This window comes from Carlito syrichta, unplaced genomic scaffold (genome assembly GCF_000164805.1).
Source record: "Carlito syrichta isolate Samal-C Ts95f unplaced genomic scaffold, Tarsius_syrichta-2.0.1 Scaffold311854, whole genome shotgun sequence".
Lineage (NCBI taxonomy): Eukaryota > Metazoa > Chordata > Mammalia > Primates > Tarsiidae > Carlito > Carlito syrichta.
In genome coordinates this window covers 202,691-224,778 of record NW_007255950.1, presented here as the reverse complement: position 1 = coordinate 224,778, position 22,088 = coordinate 202,691, and the positions used below count along the sequence as shown (strand labels likewise).

General features: G+C 38.0%; 1 protein-coding gene across 1 annotated transcript in view; it reads right to left on the bottom strand.

Annotated features, from left to right (window-relative positions):
• EPB41L2 (erythrocyte membrane protein band 4.1 like 2) overlaps nt 1-22,088 on the bottom strand; it is a 136,462-nt gene that overhangs the window by 105,564 nt on the left and 8,810 nt on the right. Inside the window, exons 2-3 of the mRNA XM_021718143.1 lie at nt 14,081-14,565; nt 13,192-13,401 (exon numbers count right to left, since the gene is read on the bottom strand). Coding sequence (XP_021573818.1) covers nt 13,192-13,401; nt 14,081-14,551 — 681 coding nt within the window. The 5' untranslated portion in view covers nt 14,552-14,565. The remainder of the gene's footprint in view (nt 1-13,191; nt 13,402-14,080; nt 14,566-22,088) is intronic.

Sequence of the window (22,088 nt, the reverse complement as noted above, 5' to 3'; positions counted from 1 at the left end):
TACCCAGACTGGAATGCAGTGGCCGCTCCCGGCCACTGCAGCCTCAACCTGCTGGATTCTGGGGATCCTTCCGCCTCAGCCTTCCAAGTAGCTGAAACTACAGGCACGCGCTACCACGCCCAGCTAATTTTTTGATTTATTGCAGAGATGAGGCCTCGCCAAGTTCCCCAGGCAGGTCTCGAACCCGCGGGCTCAGGCAATCCACTCACCTCGGCCTCCCAAAGCGCTGGGATTACAGGCTGCCACCGAGCCCGGCTTACTTTATTTTATTCTAGTGAGAAAACATGCTCATTGCTCAAATTTTATAGGTAAAGAAAACTAGAACATGAATTTCCAATTAAAGATGGTAAAATGAACACACACATTGAGCTCTATGTCCTATAGAAGTTATTCTAAAATAATATATTGTGTATATCTGTGTGTGTACATATACACACACATGCATTCTTCCCTCCCCTCTGGCTCCCAACACAAGGAAAAGGAAAAAGAGAATGGAAGCAGAGCCAGCAAAATTATAGAAAGCAGACCGAAAAAGGATAGCAGGAAAAAAAGTGCATTTATAGTTTATGCTTTCTTTCCCATAGGTGAGAACCCACTTCCCCATACCTTTTAGTAGAAGTGAAAGAGCTTGATTTATTTAAACCCAACACACTAGCTTTGCAAGATGGGAGGACTCTTAGTTAAAACCATGCCAAAGAAAGCCTGGGTAAAAAATGGCAACACTGGCCCAGTAAAACATGAATTGCTCTGAACAAAAGTTTACTGTACATTTCTCCTTGATGTATATGGCTATATTAAAACCTTTTCTTTTAAGACCAAATTTCTCCTTGGATTTTACTATTTAACAGTTGTCAAAAGAAAAAATCTAACAGACTACGTATTGCTGGATTTTCCTAAATATATCATTCTTCAAAGTGTAAAACTTTCCTTCTCATCAATGAAGACTTGTACATCACTCCAGCCTATAATAACTTGCACTTCTGTGCTTTTTGCGGGGGGGTGGGGGGGTGGGGAATAGAGTCTCATTCTGTTGCCCAGACTGGAATGAAGTGGCATGATCACAGCTCTATACCTTCAAACACCTGGGCTCAGAAAATCCTTTCACCTCAGTTCCTACAAGCAGGTGGGACTACAAGCACACACCACTACACTATGCTAATTTTAATTAATTAATTTTTTTGTAGCAATATTGCCCAGGTTGGTCTTAAACTCCTGGCCTGAAATGATCTAGCAGACTCAGCATCCCAAAGTGCTGGGATTACAGATGTAAGTCAATGCACCTGGCCTCTCTGCATTTTTATATTATTTTTCTAAACTATAAATAATATTTTATCAATCTTATTCACAAATATGAATATATGTGATATATATGAATATATATGATATATGAACATGATATATATATACGTATATGTGATATAGAGGAATATATATATGTGCATATGCATATATGTATATATATGTGTGTGTGTATATATATATCTACACACACACATATACTTACATTCCTGTTTTATATGTAGAGTTATTCTCTGAAAGGAAAATTCATAAATAAGGAGGGGGGGAAGTCGAACCTCATATACTTTTCTCTTGATCTTTTCAGTACAGATAAGAACCAAATCAATGTTTGGGGATCAACATTATTTCTTTTTTTTTTTTTGAATTGGAGTCTCATTCTGTCGCCGAGGCTGCAGTGCAGTGGCACGCTCATGGCTACCATAGCCTCAACCTGCTGGGCTCAGATGATCCTTCCGCCTCAGCCTTCCAAGTAGCTGGAACTACAAGTGTGTGCTACCATGTCTGGCTAATTTTTTATTTATTGTAGAGATGAGGTCTCGCCAAGTTGCCCAGGCGGGTCTCAAACCCACGGGCTCTGGAGATCCACTTACCTCAGCCTCCCAAAGCGCTGGGATTACAGGCTGAGCCACCAAGCCAGGCCCAAAATTATTTCTAAACATACAAGATATATTTAAATAAATACTATCTTAAGAGCAAATTTGCAAAATACTGTAAAAATATGACTTCTTTAATTTTCCATATTTCTTTAAAAATTATATACCAGGGGAGATCAGAAACTCAGTCATTAAAATAATTTTTGAAAAATGAAAATCAGCATGCCTGTAGTTCCAGCTGCTTGGAAGGCTGAGGCGGAAGGATCGCCGGAGCCCAGCAGGTCGAGGCTGCGGTGGCCAGGAGTGGCCACTGCACTCCAGTCTGGGGACAGAGTAAGACTCCAACTCAAAAAAAAAAAAGAAAAGAAAAATGAAAATCCAAGATTTTTGTTCAACTCTTTTATTACTTTACTTACTTTAAACAGTAAGATTTTGCCTAAGTCTGTGAAGAAGGATAATCTCATTTACAAGATTGAGCAGTGACTATGACTGTTAGATAATAAAGAGGTTTGATACCAAACTTCTAGTAAGATGCGCATACCAAGCGCTTTAAAGAATCTTTTGCAAAAGCTGCTAAGCACCATTTCCATTAAAACTGATTTCAAAAACCGTAAGCAGCAAATTTCTGTAAGCTAGCACATTCTCTGTAAACTATTTGCCTAGAAAGAATTTTGACATTTGATTCATACAAGCTTTCTGTGCTACAGAAGAATAGCTTATTAGAGCATTCCCACTGATTCACTTTAAATTGTTGCTGACAGAAATATAGGAGGAGATATCAAGGAATGTAAGAAATAGATTATGATAACACTCAGAAAAAGTTGCCTCTATGTGTGAATTACTAGACTGATACCCAAAACCAGGCTCAAGTTCAACACAGGTGAAAACAGCATGCTCTGCAAATGATGTATACAACTACGAGATGCAGTTTGGTAACAGACAGAATAGAGCTTTTGTCTTGAGGAGCCTCTCCGGAATAGAATTTTTAAAATTTAAAAGTAACACTCCTCATCATAATTTTTCTAACGCAGTTCACAGTTGACATATAACCCTGTGGCAAAGCATAATTAAACAAATGTTTAAATACCAATCTGACAGACCATTTATAAGTGCTTAAATCATTTAGCCACCCTGCCTGAAGCAATTGTCTTTCTGAGTAATCCAGACCATATTTTTTGTTATATTGCATTTAATCTCTATAAGCTCCAAATATCCGCATATCATATTATAGTGCTGTAAAAACTAATGATAAATCCTGTCCTCATTTCCACCGAGTCACATACTATGTGCATCCTGGATGAAACAAACAGCCCTGGCTCCACCTTTCGTAAGACAAAAACCACTCACAGGTCGAGGCAGAATTCTCAAATCCCTTCCCCCTCACCATGGCTAGAAGCTGGGGATCTTGGGGGATGGGGAGAGGGAGGATCAGGAAAGACAATTATGGGCAAAATTTCCTAACCATTGAGAAATAAAAGCTATGTCAGTAAAATCTTCATTAACTGTTTCAAGAGAAAACAATAGGAAAATAAGAGACTGAAAATAAAACAGTAATGACAACAGAGTGATTCTGAACACAGTGAGTTTAACAAAAGATATTTTATGATTTTTTTTGTTGTTGTTGTATAACAAAGTAAATAGATGACATCTCTTCCTTTGATGAAACCTGACAAGGACTTTTAAAATTTTAATGCCCACATATTTTAGAGTTAGAAAAAAATGTGAACACATTTTCAAGTACAACATTTATTCTGCAAATGACCTTTCCATGATTTCTAACCCTACTCATCCCTAAAGTAATTTTCATTCCAAAACAGAAAAATGATTCGAAGGTCTGATTCCTGTCCTGCTACCACCCTCTGATTAGAGTAAAAACTTAAGTGGTGAATTGCCAAGGAGTCGGCGTGCCTGTCAGTAAGTACGAGGGCCCGTAAGAGATGAGTATTGTCTTCAAACATATGTCAAGAAGGTTACTCATAGTTGGAAATTACTTTCAAGTGTCAAGTTTAATGCTTTTAAAATATCACTGATGCAGAGACATAAAGGCAAACTATAGATTTTGAAACCAAAAGTGGGGAAGTCAGAGTGGAAAAAGCATGTGGTAGAATTTCTTGACTACTGAGAAATAAAAACCTCATCATTATCCAGTTTGCTCAAGAGAAGAGGAGACTGTATTAGCAAACAAGAGGCAAAGAATGAGTATTAACTATGTTTTCCTCTGTAAGCACAGTCTACACCCAGCCGGCAAGCAACCTGGCCCAATGGCACACAATGTAAGGGAAAGAACACTCAGTTACTGGAAGTCTACAGTCCCCTCTAGGGCCAAGTTCACATCATGTTCACTTTCTACATCGCCTTCATGCCTAGAGTTTCACCCCTTTGTAGAAATGTAATATAAATTGTTTTCATTTATTTAAGCTTTTGAAGCATTTTTACAAGAAGTCAGTCTGCTGATTCCAGGAGAGCAAAAGCAACCATGAGGATGGGGTAGATTGTATATACATATACATACAATCCAAATCTTTTTTTTTTCCTAGAGAGGAAAGAGAGAAGGACTAGAAACATAAGTAAGCAAATGTCATCATTTATCTTAAATAAAATTAAAATCTTACAAATGTACAAGAGAGTAGAGGGAAATAAACCAAAATTTTTTATGAGAAGTACTTTAGGTCTTAATGTTACGTGGGAAGAAAGATGAAAGTTCTCTTTTTCTCAAGGAACTAATAACAAAGCAGGTGAAGAAACAATTTCAGCATGGTAAGAATCCAACAATAATGCAAGAATTAAGCAGTTGTTCAACACAGCAACACAAGAGACTCTTTCGCAAGGCGATGCATGATTAATTACCAAACTAATGGTTCAAACAAGTTCAGAGGAAGAAACAACATTCTGAGAACCAGACTAGAGTTGGACATTAAATGTCAGGGAAGAATCGTGTGGATGCAGACAGCAAAAAACAGAGATGATATGATCAGAAACTTGAAGGAAGGATGGACAACTTGGGCTATGCCTGATTTGAAGTGGATTTGGCTGGCAAGGGAAAACTCAAAAAACCCGTAGTAACAGATGCAAAGACAGCCTGAGGTCATACCTAACCAAGTCAAGAGTGCTCAGCTAGGAGTGATTGGATTAGGAGGCCTCACTCTGTTCCTGTGAGCCCCTTGTGTTCCTCAAGCTAGACCAAAACATTCTACCACTGACATGGCATGGCAGTCTTTTTCCACTTAATAAATAAAAATTGATGTATGGATATAATTACCACCTTAAATTTTTTTTTAAATTATAGGGATAGACAGGCAGGGAGTTGAACAGAGACCTTTTAATCTTAACCTATGTCATTGGAATTCTAATTGCACATAATATACACCAGTAAAATTATTCCCAGTTCCTAAATCATACATAAATCTTTCACTATTTTATAGGATTTTATAGAATGCCACAACTTCCAGATGCTCTACAAGTATGTACATAGTTTAAACTATTTCAGTAGTTTAAACCTAGTAAGGGTCAGTACTATACGTCTGAAAGATCAACTTTGGAGGTTGAAAGTAGACATAAACAAGTGAGTAAAAAAACACTCTTGAAAGCAATGACATCAAGTTAGATTTGAGACCAGAACTCAACACAAGAAGACCTTGACACATTCTGCTTTCTGATAAATACTTTTATCATCAGAACACTGATGAAGAGAGCCTACATTCTGTCAGCCTTATTCATAACTAGGAAAAAATGGTACTGACATTCCTGTGTGGGCAGCAACAATGCCCTCAATTCTCAGACAAAATCAACACGTGGGAACAACTTTCAGATGCCAGAGGAAAATGTGAGCAACCCTAACTCAGAATACACACTCACTCATGCTTCCAAAGTCTTACAGCAAACCTCAAACTTACTTTCAAACGTTAAAAAATACATCCAGACTTATCAGCTGTATTAAACCAGTTCAGTTCTTGAAATAGAGGAAGCAAATATTTTCATTCTCACTTGGCAATCTGAGAATAGAAGAAAAGAGAGGAAGTGACTCCCCCAAGACAACCAGAGTCAAAAGAAAAGTAAACATAGATCTCCTGACTTTATATCCATGGCTTCAACTAAACCTTACTGTTTTTTTCCTTAGAGGAAAGATCCCTACTATTTTAACACACCAAGTACGTAAATGACTTTAGCAGCAATACCATAAGAGTCTGAAAGTCAAGCTCCTGGAGCAAGCATGCAGAATCCAGAAAACTCCCTCTAACTCTTTACAATTTAACTCTGGTACCAAAGGAGCTTGTCACATCTCAGTGATATAAAAATCAACATTTCAAAAGACAGAATTTTCACTAAAGTATAATAATTCTCAAAGTAAAGTTTTTTCAGAAAATATTTGAGATTTCGGTTTATAATTAACAGATGATAATAAATGTAAACTGTCATTTTCTTTTTTTCTTTTTTTTTGAGTTGGAGTATCACACTGTCGCCCAGACTGGAGTGTAGTGGCTGCTCCTGGCCACCGCAGCCTCAACCTGCTGGGCTCCGGTGATCCTTCCACCTCAGCTTTCCAAGTAGCTGGAACTACAGGCGCATGTTACCACACCTGGCTAATTTTTGATTTATTGTAGAGATGAGGTCTTGCCAAGTTGCCCAGGCGGGTCTCGACCCCGCGGGCTCAGACAATCCACTCACCTCAGCCTCCCAAAGCGCGGGATTATAGGTTGAGCCACCGAGTCCAGCTAAACTGTCATTTTCATGACAAGAGTAAAAAAAAAAAAAATATATATATATATATATATATATATATATATATATATCTCTAATGTAAAGACTCAGAACAAATGCACAAAGATAGCGTAGGCCTTGGGTCAAAATTAACGCATGGCTTACTAACCTACTATTATGTAAGCCAAAAGTAACATTAAAGTCATTTCCATAGTGTTTTTGTTTTTAATACAATCATTCTCTAAAAATGCACTGTTATCCAATATAGATGCTCATTTATTACTTCCAACTTCTGAGATTCTAGCAAATTCTGTCTGGCATTTTTAAAAATCTACTTAATATATATCCTCTTTCCTTAAAAGAGTTCAAAGATGACAGTTTTTTACAAAACTGTCACAGATGATAGTTTCTTACAGACTTCAAAGATGACAGTTTTTAAAAACGGTGCTATACCGGCTCCTTGGGCAGTTGCCTTTATCTGATTTCTGAGGTTCAGGAGCAGAAAGAATAGGCTCAGACAGCCCACAGGAGAAAGAATGTGGAAAGGGGGAGAGGACCATAAAAAGTAGGGCATGAGGTGAGGGAGAGGGATATAAATAGATACATGGAGGTATATAAATAATACAAATAAATATATAACACAGCATGCTAATGCATATTATATACAACATATTAATTATATCTACATGTAGTAAGCCACCCAGGAAGCAGAGATGCGAGGAGACCAAACAAAAATACCTTCATGAATTATGTTGTTTAATTTTTTAAAAGTTACTCAGTTGGCTGGTTAAAAAAAAAAAAAAAAGTTAGTTAACACAGCAATATTTACACTAAATGGTTTAAAAGGGATACTTTTGCTGAACAAGGTACTTATAGATAATACAAACAGGAAACTGCCTAACTTACCCCAGTGCTCTAATCATGTCACATAAAACCATAATCTACAGAGACTACTGATATGCATCTTTTTTTTTTTGAGTTGGAGTCTCACTCTGTTGCCCAGAATGGAGTTCAGTGGCCGCTCCCGGCCACCGCAGCCTCGACCTGCTGGGCTCCAGTGGACGATCCTTCCACCTCCGCCTTCCAAGTATCTGGAACGACAGGTGCACGCTACCACGCCTGGCTAGTTTTTTATTTATTATAGAGATGAGGTCTCGCCAAGTTGCCCAGGCGGGTCTTGAACCCGCGGCTCAGGCAATCCACTCACCTCAGCCTACCAAAGGCGCGGGATTACAGGCTGAGCCACCGAGCCCGACTCTGATATGCATCTTAACCAACGCAGTGAGTAAAGAAACCCCCTTAAGTTACTGCAACTATATAGCTCCCTACCATTTTCCAAATTCTAAACAGCATTCCTGACCCAGGTCTTGTATACCAGTGACTTTACAACCTCTTGTTCATTACTCCCTAGCTCCTTTTTGCTCTATGGATCAGTTTTAATCTTCTCATCCTGGCAACTGAGGCCTTCTAGAACATCACCTTACTCTAGCATGTCCCCATAACCCAGGCCCTTCCATCATCTCATGGCTCCTGCAAAGACTATAGCTTTTAGTGGCTTCCCTCTACTGTTTCCGGTGACCTAAATGAAGACAATTCAGTCTTCTTCATAGAATCATATGTCATATAATCTAAAGGTTTAATTGAAACTAGACACATGAACAAATAGAAGAAAAAGAAATAACTAGTCCTCTGAAGAGCCATAGTAGAAATAAAATCTCTAGTAAGCATAAACAGATAGAAATAAATCTATTCTCCCAAAGCAAATAAAAGTATCTCACACTATATTCGCCTTCCTTGAGTGCTTACAGTTCATTAATAGCTACAGTTTCCCACAACATACTTCCCCAAATAGTCCTCAGACAGCAACTTCCGGTATAGAGCTACAGAAATACAGATAAGCAGCATCAGCACATCACCCAGTCTGCCTAGGGTCAGTGTTGGAACTGGGGAATCAGGGCGCGCTCAGCCACATGATGGCTGGGCTCTGGGCTCCTCTCCTAAAAAGCAAATCCGGCAGGTCTAATGAGTAGCAGGCCCAAACTGAAGACACTAATTGAGCAAGCAGAGCCAAAATAAGAAAATTTGTATAAAAGGGAAATTCATTAACATAGGAAATACAACTTATAACGGCTGCATTGTTACAGCTATTAGGATATTGATGAATTACGGCCTGTGTTCAGATATAAGGTCACTGCTTAGAACTCAAGTGATTTGCTGGTACCTAAAATCTGCTGTGGGAGAGCATCACAAAAGACTCCTAGGCCGGGCTCGGTGGCTCAGCCTGTAATCCCGTGCCTTTGGGAGGCTGAGGTGGGTGGATTGCCTGAGCCCGTGGGTTCGAGACCCGCCTGGGCAACTTGGCGAGATCTCATCTCTAAAATAAATTAAAAAAAAAAAATTAGCTGGGCATGGTAGCGTGCGCCTGTAATTCTGGCTACTCGGAAGGCTGAGGCGGAAGGATCACCGGATCCCCAGCAGGTCAAGGCTGCGGTGGCCAGAGCGGCCACTGCACTCCAGTCTGGGCAACAGAGTGAGACTCCAACTCAAAAAAAAAACAAGAAAACAGAAAAAACAAAATTCAAATAAACAGAAAAGGAGGTAACCCAAAACTAGATGGCAAAAATTATAGTCACATATCTCAGTCATCACGTGAAATAAGTGGTCTAAATTCACCAGTTAAAAGACAAGAATTCTTACATGTGATTAAAAAACAAGTCTCCTCAAAGACACAGGATATAATGCTAAAAAGCAAAACAGTGGTAGAAGATAGTCCTGACAAATCCCAACCAAAATTAAGCTAGTATAATAATATAAACAGCAAATAAAATATATTTTAAGGTATTATACAATGGTTAAAAAAAAAGGGAAAAAGCTATCCAAAAATGCAGAATTCTGCACATGTATGAAACTACCAATGTAGTCTCAACTTTTATAAAGCATAAATTTATAGGTATACCAAGAGAAATGATCAAATCAACAATTATAAGGAAAGATTTTAACATACCCCTCTTATTAATTGATAAATTAAAAGGTCAAACAACTAATAGAGATAGATAATTAATGGCTGATCAAGAAAACAGACCTGGAAAGCTGTATCAACAATGAAAGGAGATTATGCTTTTCCGAACTCAAAAAAAAAAAGAAAAAAACCTTACTATATGTTTCTTTTTCTTTTTTTCTTTTTTTTTTTGAGTTGGAGTCTCACTCTATCGCCCAGACTGGAGTGCAGTGGGCGCTCCCGGCCACCGCAGCCTCGACCTGCTGGGCTCCGGCAATCCTTCTGCCTCAGCCTTCCAAGTAGCCGGAATTACAGGCATGCGCTACCACGCCCGGCTGATTTTTTGATTTATTGTAGAAATGAGGTCTCGCCAAATTGCCCAGGCAGGTCTCGAACCCGTGGACTCAGGCAATCCACTCACCTCAGGCTCCCAAAGGCACGGGATTACAGGCTGAGCCACCGAGCCCAGCTTACTATATGTTTCAAAGTAAGTTTTAATAAATACAATAGAATCTCTATTATTTAGACCACATGCTGAACACAATGTAATATAAAACTGAAAATCTGAACAAAAGAAAAATAGCCTTTTCCCACAAAACACATATACATAGACCTACACACAAATGTGTACCTATTTTAGAAATTATATATCACACCTACAAAAAAGAATCCAGGGATCAAAAATGACCTACTATAGGATGAGAAAAATATGAGAAAAGAACTATATAGCTGACTCTTGAGCAACATAACATGGGCTTCAACTACATTGGGTCCACTTATAGCTGGATTTTCTTTTGCCTCCACTACACCTGAGACAGCAAGACCAACCCTTCTTCTTCCTCCTCCTCCTCAGCCAACATGGACAGTGAGAATGGAGATTTTTATGATGATCCCCTTCCACTTAACAGATAGCAAACATATTTCCATTTCCTTATAATTTTCTTACATACATTTTTTTTCATTTAGCTTGCTTTTTTGCAAGAATATGATGTGTAATATATATATATAAAGCCTACAAAATTTGTGTTGACTCTTCATGTTATCAGAAAGGTCTTAGTCAACAGGAGGCCATTAGTAGTTGTAACAGTTTGGGGGCAGTCAAAAAACATATGAAAATTTTTGATTGTGTATGAGGTCGTTACACTTAATCCCTGACTTGTTCAAGAGTAAACTGTATTTGAAATTTGTGCCATCAACAAGAGGTACTTGGAAAATAAGAGCCATGGAAGTATATTTTTTAAGTATTAAACTCAACAACTCAGAAAAAGAATGGTTATCCCAAACAAAAAGAGCAAAAGGGAACAGAATGTTACAAGATAGAAAGACAATAGAAATGATAAACAAAATCAAATTGTTTGAAAAAAAATTAAAATGGCTAATCTATAGCAAGAATAGTTTTTAAAAAGCAGATAACACTAGAAATAAATTTTTTTAAATGCACAAGATGAGAACACTATGAAAATTTTCATGCCAATAAATGTGTCAAATTAGATGAAACAGCTTCCACCAAAAATATGCATTAAAACTGAATGAAAAGCAGAAACTGACCATAAGTATTAAAAAATTAATCAATGATTAAAAAAACAAACAAACTGGGCTCGGTGGCTCAGCCTGTAATCCTGTGCCTTTGGGAGGTTGAGGTGAGTGGATTGCCCGCGGGTTCAAGACACACCTGGGCAGGCGAGACCTCATCTCTACAATAAATCAAAAAATTAGCCAGGCTTGGTAGCGCGCACCTGTAGTTGCAGCTACTTGGAAGGCTGAGGTGAAAGGTTTGCCGGAGCCCAGCCGGTGGAGGCCGCAATGGCCAGAGTGGTCACTGTACTCCAGTCTGGGCGACAGTGAGACTCCAACTCAAAAACAAACAAAAAACAAACATAAACCACCCTCCATTTCCACTCTCCCTTCAAAAAGACCACCAGTCAAGCAGTTTTAAAGGCAAGTTGTACCAGATCTCTAAAGAACAGAAAATCACTAATTTACCCAGGCTTTTCTAGAGAATGATGAGAGAAAAACAACTTTAATGGAATGGTATTTAACTCAGATAACAAAATATGATGAAGACAGTTTGAAACAAGAAAATTAGAAGGAATATATGCAAAAACCTAAATAAAAATAATACAAAATGAATGTCGAGTCCTTATGACCAAGTAAAGATTACATTAGAAATTCAGATAGCTAAAGAGTAGAAAATATTAATGTAAATTACAACATTAACCAGTTAGAAAACCATATTATCCTTTTAGTTGATGTAGACAATACACCTGGTAAAATTCATCACCTATTTATGATTATCCTAAAAATTAGAGGGAAAAAATGTACTTAAGTTGAGAAAGAATATCTCTTTTTTAAAAATCCTAGAGCAATTCTAGAAACTTAAATAAAACATGTAAAAAGATGAGTAAAGTTCTAGATTAATACAAAGATAAAAGGACAATTAGTTACTCATCTTAGTATTCTCAGCCCCTTGCAATATAATACACATTCAAATATATAATAAACTTGTTCAACTAAGTAGACATAGGATGCCTTTTCCATGCTGAAGAGTTTCACTGTTGCTAAAGTATAGCTTTTATTTTTAATAAGAATGCAAGGAATTAGGGAGAAATTGTGTTTAATATTTAACAGATGAGGACACCAAAGGCTAGACTACATATATCTCCCATCCGCCATGAGGTTTTGCTACGTTGCACAAGCTGATCTCAAATTCCTGATTCCTGGGCTCAAGCAATCCTCCCACCTGGGCCTCCCAAGGTGATGGGATTACAGGTGTGAGCCACCGTATCCAGCCTAGGCCACATTTTACACAACCAAGATAGGTCCTATGTATACCAGACACAACAGTATAGTTAGTTCTGAAGTCCGGATCATGAGTTCTAGAATCAAATTGCCAGGACTGGAGTTCTGACTCAACTACTAACTAGCTGTGAAACTTTGGGCAATGTATTTAACCTCTCTAAACCCTATATTACCCATTATAACATTTAACACTGAGAATACCAATAATACCTACCTTCTATAGATTCTTACAAGTATTAAACAAGTGATTCAAAGCACTTCACACAGTTCTTCAAAAAACATTTGCAATTAGTGTATGTGTAATTAACTAATTGAGTTGTGAAAAACAACAAATTCTTCTGATTGACATAAAATTATAAGGTGCCAGACATTTTAAAAGACTCTGTTAGCGTCAGGGCTAATCAATTATATGTTTCACAAATCATTGGTGTTTTTTAATTAAATGAAACTAAATAAATAAGCTAGATTTTTAAGCCATTATCTGTCTCAGGATAAAACATTTGGGGTTAAGTTTACTCTGGAAATGTCATTATTCTGAATGTCAACCTAGTGCTATCATTTCACCTCAAGAAAAAGATCTTATAGTCAGAGGTAATATTCAAAATACTTAATGCCCGTTCAGAACAGGCACCAGCCAGTACACGTGACCAATGCAGACTGACACAACATCATCCTAAGGTCAGAAAATGCAGTTTGTAATGGAAATGATGACACTCTTGGTTGTGTCAGGCCACATCAGGGCAGGCTATCCACTGTTTCCCTTTTACACATCAAGATCACTCTCCACCACTCACTCCGTCTCACCTCCAGGTCACAGCTGTATTCGGTGCCATCTAAGAGAGTCACTTTACACTGGACAGTTTTGGTCTTCTTGGCTTTCTGAGAGGCCTTCTCTGCCTTCAGCTCATTGGTCTGCACTTCCTTGGTCTCCCTTTGTCCTGCTCCTCCCTCTGATTTGTCTTCTGGTATTTCCTTTATCTTCTCCTCTCTCTCCTTACTTACTAATTCAGCAGGCTGTAGGGGGAAAAATGAAGTTCATACTAAAATTAACCAATTTGCTAAGGACAACTTATTAAAAGAAAAATCTTTAGTAAGAAATTGTGATCATTATCATAACCACTATAAACCTAAGATTCTAAAAACCTTGAAAATTCTGCTAAAAAGAGTATTTCCCCTCATCCTCTTCCCACCACCAATTTTCTCATTTTGCCAAGTTGGTCATTTCAGCATTAAATGAGTAAAGATAATTACATCTCGCAATTACAATTTAAATTTCATTTCAAATAATAAAATTTCCAATTAAAATACCATACCATGGCAGAGCCTAGGCTTCATTAGACAGCCAAAATGCACACACACAAATCTACTTAGTAACCAAACTGTTTAAATAAATCAAAGAGGTATAAAAGGGCATTCTATTTAAGAAAAGAGGTGGCAGAACTCTGAGAATATCTGCCTAACCTAACAGAAACAGATGGGAATCTGTATTAATTTGCACATATAGTGGGTTTTTAAAAAAGGAATTACAGGAAAAGGCTATAGTGGAACAATCTAAGACTCACACCAGATATATTAAGCCAAAGCAGTATATCTCAATACAAGAGATCTGCAAATGATCCAAAATAAACAAGCCCTTTTTGTTACATGGTTATACCATCAAGTTTTCACTTCCAGACAATCACTCCCAAATTACCTGTGTCTCAGTTCTGCTCACTGAAGGTTTTTCTTCCTTCGCTTCTAACTTAATCTCCTGTTGTTTCCTCTGAGCCGTTTCTTCAGCATCACCCTTGGCCTGTCTCTCTTCTTCCGGAAGGGGTTCCTCTTTACCTAAGACCTGTTCTTCCACAACAGCTTGGGTAGCTTCTTTTTTATCTCCCCCATCTTTGGCCACTACTAAGGTATATGACCTTTGTTTCTTAAGCCATGGGGGTATAAATCGAGAAATACCCCTGCTATCAGATGATTCCTTCTCTTTCTTCTGGCGGCGTTGACTACTTTGGCTTTCAGCTGCAGAAGATGGCTGGGAACCTTTTTCCTCCTCTGGATCAGATGACTGATTCTGCTGATTTTCTGCTACTTCTTCAGGTTTCTCCTTGGTTGCATCTGCTCCTAACTGGTCAGAGTCCTTCTTCACTTCAGACACAGAGCCTACTTCTGTAGTCATGGTCACAGCTTATGCTGTAAACAAAACAAAATCACGAAATGTCATTTTAGAAACTCCCAAGTTTACTTTGGTGGCAAGGGGCAGGGTAAGGAAGGGTAGAAAGAAAAATAGGAGAGAGATGACAAGGAGAAAGCCTATGTCAAGAGGGAGGTTCAAAAGCACAAGAGAAAATGGAGACTGTTACTCTTAGAATTCTGCATCAGAATCATAGAACCAAAAGCAGCATCACAATAGATTTAATCCAGATTCTATGCAGCGAGAACTTAAAATCACCACAAACTCAAGAAAGAATGATTATTTTTATTGGTTTCAACTAGTTATAAACAATAATTGACCCCAAACTCAAATTTCTTTAAAAAATTAATTTTCCCTATACTTGATATCCTTTATTCTGTAATACGAAAATGTTACCACCAATGTTGGAAAGCACAGAGACACATTTCCCTGCAATTTCACACATTAAATGCTAGGTATCATAAAAACAAATTTTAAATATAGAGCACCTAATAGAAAGAAAGTTAAACCTGGAATAAAAATGTATTATTCTATGTTCCAATAGTAAATACCATAATTCATCATCCACTATCCAAACACAAAAGTTAATCACCTGGGAAAGGTATTTAAACCATAATCAAAACTTCAAATATCCATCCCACTGAACCTCAATCACGTTTTTCTTTGTATACATAAGAAAAAGATCTAAAAGCTCTAATCCAAATCAAATGAAGACATTATGGGGTGAGAAAAAAAAAAAAACCTAATAATCGATCCTATCACAACTAGGCTGAAGCCCAGAATTTAAATTAGATCTGAATTTAAATTAAACAAAACTTAAATTAAATCTGAAAAACATGGCTGTCTAAATTTTGCACAAGTAAAGGGAGACTAATGAAATGTCACAGCACACTGACATGAAGAACAATGGGCATGGCCTGCTGAGAAGTAGATCACACTTGCTCTCTCCTCACCTGCCAATGATAAAGGTGATCAAAGTCCTGGCACGGCAGCCAATGGGTAATGTCCCAGCTGTTTTTTCCAAAAGTGGTACAAATTTAAGAGTCAGGTGTGTTGGTGCATGCCTGTATCCAGCTACTTGGGAGACTGAAGTGAGAGGATCACATGAGCCCAGGAGTTCAAGGCCAGCCTGGGCAACATAGCAAGATGCCATCTCTTTAAAAATTAAAACTAAAAGCGGAACAAATTTAAATTATGTCCAAAAAAAAGTAAAGTATGCTTGTTTTAAAATTCTATTGTGATATAATTCACATACAATGAAATCCACCCTTCTAAGAGCACAGTTAGTGGCTTTGAGTATATTCACAAAGTTATGCAACCATTACCACTAATTCTTCAAAAAGAAATTTTGTACCCATTAGTAGTCACTCTCCATTTCTTCCTCTACCTAGCACCTGGCAACCAATAATCGTTCAGTCTCTAATTCTTCAAAAAGAAATTTTGTACCCATTAGTAGTCACTCTCCATTTCTTCCTCTACCTAGCACCTGGCAACCAATAATCGTTCAGTCTGTATGGATTTGCCTATTCTGGACATTTCAAATAAATGGAATCACACAATATATGGCATTTTCACTTAGCATGCTTTCAAGACTCATCCATGTTGTAACATATATCAGTACTATATTTGTTCCTTAAATACTATTCATATCCTCTGCAAATCACATATCTGATGTGGGTCTAGTATCCAAAATATATAAAGAACTCTTACAACTCAACAATAATGAAACATAAAACCCAATTTAAAAACGGGCAAAGGATCTGATAGGCATTTCTCTGGAGAAGATACAGAAATGATCAATACACATATAAAGAGATGCTCTATATCATTAGTCATTAGGGAAATGCACACCAAGACCACTATGAGATACCCCTTCACACTTGCTAGTATGGCTATAATCAAAAAGACATTAACAAGTTTCCATGAGGAAGTTGAAAATTTGGAATTCTCAACGTTGCTGGTAAGAACATAAAATGATGCAGCCACTTTGGAAAACAGTTTGGCAGTTCCTCAAAAAGCTAAACATAAATCACAATATGACCCAACAATTCCAATTGCAGGTATATACCCAAGAGAAATGAAAACATCCATTCGCACAAAAATGTATTCATGAATGTTCAAAACAAGATTATTCACAATAGCAAAAAAATGGAACCAACCCAAATGTCCATCAACTGATGAATGGATTAAATGTTATAATGTCCTTATAAAAGAATATCATTCAGTTATAGAAAGGAATGAAGTACTGATGCTACCATATGGACAAACCTAGAAATATTATGCTAAGTGGGGGAAAAAAGCCAGCCACATGTTATATGATTCAAATTATATGAAATTTCCAGAATCGAGAAAGTCATACTTCCAAGTAGGTTACTGGTTGCCAGGGGCAGAGGGGAGGGGAGTCAGAAGAGTGACTAGTAAGGGGGACACAGTTTCTTTCTGAAGTGATAAACATGTTCTAGAATATGGTGATAGTTTTACAACTTTGTGAATACAGTATACTCAAACCCACTGAATATGTACTTGAAAAGGGTAAATTCTGTGATATGTGGATTATATCTCAACATAAAAATAATTTTTAAAATGTTATTCACATCTAATGTGGAAAAAAACAGAACTCAAGTCAATTAGCTGATACTTTTTTTTTTTGAGTTGGAGTCTCCCTCTGTCGCCCAGACTGGAGTGCAGTGGCCGCTCCCGGCCACCGCAGCCTTGACCCGCTGGGCTCCGGCGATCCTTCCGCCTCAGCCTTCCGAGTAGCCGGAATTACAGGCATGCGCTACCACGCCTGGCTGATTTTTTGATTTATTGTAGAGATGAGGTCTCGCCAAGTTGCCCAGGCGGGTCTCGAACCCGCCGGCTCAAGCAATCCACTCACCTCAGCCTCCCAAAGGCGCGGGATTACAGGCTGAGCCAACGAGCCCAGCTCATCAGCTGATACTAAATGGCTCCTACAATGTGTCAAGCAGTGGGCACACGCATAAAGACTGCCTTCCGGAGCTAACAGAGTAAGGAATAAGATCAGCATAGATAAGTCAAGAGCATGGTGATTAAAAAGCTCAGGACAGATAATTAACCCAGGCGAGAAGGTCATCAGGCAAGCCCTTCTGAAAAAGTTAACATTTGAGTTGCTTTTAAAACAATGGGTGCTCATTACTCAGGCAAAGTTGTCAGGGTGGGAGGCATGTGTCAGGCGTAGGAAGGTGTATGGAAACAAGAGAATATTCCTCATAAAAGAAACCACAGGTACAGAACAATAATCCACTGTACAAGAGAAGTGGAGGGTTATGAGTAGAGACAGAAGGGAGGGGAAAGGCGAATTGGTAATAACGAAGTAAGAAAATAAGGCAGAAGCCACCACATAAAAGATTTTTGTGTTATTTTAAAGGCACTGAGAAAGTTATTTTTAAAACAATGAGAAGTCATACAAGTACTTTAAGTAGAGGAGTAATGTATTCAGATTCCCATTTCAGATAGTACAATCTGGCTATAAAGTATGAAATAAGACTGAAACAGAAATACATTGAGGTGACTGTTGCCAGAATCCAGACGTGAGAAGATGATGGTCTGTATTGTGGCAAAAGCAGTAGGATAAATGACAAGATGTGAATCTAATGGCGAAGAGCCAGAGTAGACAAAACTTGGTGTTTGGACTGAACATTCAAAGTCAAAAGTTCCAAGTCATGGGAGACTAGGGTAATAGTAGAACCATCCATGGAAATGGGAAACACTAGTAAAAGTGGGCCTGGTGAGGCATGTAACTCAATGTTGAATTCACTCCAACTGAGAAATGGGTAAAGACATCCCGTTGGCTGCAAGACACACAGGTTTTGAATGGAGGCTACATGTTCACTAGAGGTACAGGTTGGAAGTTGTCGTCATATGGGTGATAGCTAAAAGCACGGATGACACTGACATCATCTAGAGAAAAACTGTCTATCATCATCAACATGTAAGGGTCAGGGGGAGGAAACGACATGAAGGCGAGAAGAAATGTTAAATGACAGATCCCTACCTCACATCACACACAAAATTTAACTCAAGATGGATCAAAGATTTAAATGTAAGACCTGAAACTGTAAAAATTCCCGAAGAAAACCTAGGAAAACTCTTCTGGGCATCAGCCTAGGCAAAGAATTTATGACAAAGACCCCAAAAGCAATGATAACAAAAACAAAAATAAACAAATAAGACTTAATTAAACTAAAAAGCTCCTGCTCAGTGACCCTTCCGCCTCAGCCTTCCAAGTAGCTGGAACTACAGGCGTGCGCTACCACACCCGGCTAGTTTTTTTATTTATTGTAGAGATGAGGTCTCACCAAGTTGCCCAGGCGGGTCTTGAACCCACGGGCTCAGGCAATTCACTCACCTCAGCCTCCCAAAGGCACGGGATTACAGGTTGAGCACCGAGCCCGGCTCTATACCCTGATTTTAAAAGAAGAAGAAGAAAAAAGAAATGTAGAATGAGACAGGGACATCAGGGCAGTAATGTCCTTGACAGCAATGACAAGAGGAAATAGTTAAATATCCCCTTGAAATGAGAGAACAGTTAACTATTATATCTACGTGTCCAACATTACTTCTCATTTTTAAGCATTTGAAATTCAAAGTCATGTCTTCCAACAAGACACAAGGGCACTTAAACTGGCCACATATTGCACAGAAAACCTTTTTTCCTTCTCTAACATACTATTTCCCAATGTACCATTTAACTGAAGAATATTATTTGCATTAATCATGAAATGACCAAAATTGACTTCTAGCATACACTCTAATTGCATTTTGAGAACAGAATAAATGTCCTGGTAAAATTAAAATCAAAATGTCTTACACTTGTCTAAGCTAACCAAGATAAATTGGTCTCTCTCTAATTACTTTGGCTATGAGAAATAGTCTGGGATCAATCAACTAAAGCTGATATTTTAGAAGCAACAAAACATAAAACTCAGGTTTCTACTATTATGTTAAAAGCATTAATAGATGTTTATATTTTAATCATTAAGAGTTACCACTCAATGCTTACTGTGTCAGACATGGTACCTATAATTTCTGTTTATAACATCCCACAAGGTGCCTATGATCCCCATTTTGCAAATAATAAACAGAAGATAAGTGACTTGACTAAAGCCACTAAATGGAGGACCACACAGTTGTGTATGCCTCTCCTTACACAAACCTCTCAATGCAATCACAGCTCCATTATACATGAATTACCAACCACAGAGCCCTTGGCCTAGTCCTCAAAGAAGATTCATGCCAGTTTGTAAAATCAATTTATAACAACATGAATGTATTCTGAGATTTACTATAACTAGCCCTGCCACCCCCCTCAAAATAATAAATTTACAAATGAATTTCCATTATAAAAAAACATATTTGAACATTATTAGATGACCATGTAATTGCAACTGAGCTAGATAGAAACTGAAAACAAAATGTAAATACAGAGATAAAGAGCATAAACATATAGTTAAATCTCACAAAGTAATCTTCAATCAACAATATATTCCCAGCACTCTTTCAAGTGCTAAGAATCTCAGAGCTGATGATCAGTCTTGCCCATCAAATGCAAGTTACAAGTTGGAAACCAATGGAAATGGCTAATTGGTTCATTACTCAACAACAGGGGTGTGTATAATTACATGTAAATAAATATATACTTAAAATGGTTTCAAGAGCTCATCAGAGCGCAAAACTAAACCCTACCTCTTCTTTGTTGATAAAATGGTTTCTTGAACAAATTGCTACCATCAAGGAAGCATGATTATAGCACCACCACCCACCATAATTACCACACCCAGACAGATAAGCCTTTAAACTCTATCACCCACGAAAATGGAACCTCCTACAATGGAATGCGAGGGTTCCCACTAAAACAAAAGCTCCATGAGGGTCGGGATCTTTCTTTTATATACTGCTGTGTTCCCATCATCAAGACTGGCACATAAGACCTACCTAATAAATACTAAATGAGTATTGCTAAGTCATCCAGTCTAATATCTTCATATTATTTTATCAACAAGGAAACTAAGGCTCAGAAAGACTAAGCGATTTGCCTGAGTTGATAAAGTGGGATGGACAAAGCCAAAAAAAAAGGACCAAGGCTTCCCAAACTCTAGCGATGCACTAATATTTAATTACAATTACCCAAAATCCATCATTAGTATCGTTATATAATATACTAACTAAAGACCTTTCTACTTATCATCAACCAAAAAGAACATTGTTATGAACAGCCAGCCCATTAGAAAAGCATGTGGTTTTGACACAATTACCATGTTGGCATGCTCCAACTGGGTCGATAAAAGTGTTCAGTTATTGTGACAGCACCATGAGAAAAAGCATGCGTCATTTAACATGCAACCAGGCAGAAAACCATCATCAATAGAGGATCAGTACTGGTTAGATAAGGAGCTGTGTTACATAAAACCATTCTTTTTTAATTTTCTCCTGAGTTTAAAAAAAGAAGCAAATTCCAAGGAGCTGCCTCTATCACTACATATAACGTTATGTTACTTAAGACACTGCTCCTTAGACAGAATTCTATAGCAAGCAAAGCAAAACAGATATTTAACTCTACAAACTCACACAACTTCAAGAAGGGGTTCATGCTAATGGGGTTCGGATGTTTCCTTAAAACCTTGAGAGTGGTCAGGTGCAGTGGTTCATGCCTGTAATCCCAACCATTTTAGGAGGCACCAAGACAAGGTGGAAAGATTGCTTGAGCCCAGGAGTTTGAGACCAGCAGTCACCATTTCTTCAAAAAATGAATAAATAAAACTTGAGAGAGCGAGGACTGCTCTCCAAGTTCTTACTGTTAATAAAACTGAGCAGGGAACGGGGTGGGTGCTGCTGGCAGGTGATGGCTCCTGTTCTCTGCCGAGATCACAAGCAATATAAAGTCTTTGATTTTTATCAACAGAGTTCAATCCATCATTTAGGGACCCAAGAATTACAAATAGAAAAGTATGTATTTCTAAACTTCAAAAATGGCAATGAGAATGGACAGAGGCTTCCATGGGAACGTTGAGAAAGAGACAAAATTGTGCAACAAATAACCATTATACTTAAATAAAGTTGACATTGTGTGGACAGTTCTAATTTGGTCGTTTTCTGGATATGACACTACTAGTTTTCATCTGCTATTGGATAGCAAATTGGGTAGAGGATATGTAGAATATCTCGTTGATACCCACAATCACTTGCTTATATGTTCAACTCCCAAATAGCCTATGGACCAAGAGAAGGTCTTATAATACCCTATTATTTGATACCATTAAAGTATCAAATATAAAAAAAACATGGGCCAGGTTCGGTGGCTCGGCCTGTAATCCCAGCATTTTGGGGGACCGAGGTGAGGTTAAGTGGATTGCCTGAGCCCACAGGTTCGAGACCAGTTCAGGCACCTTGGTGACACCTAATCTCTACTATATATATATATATATATACACACACACACACACACACTCCAACTCTCTCTCTCTCTCTCTCTCTCTCTCTCTATATATATATATATATATAT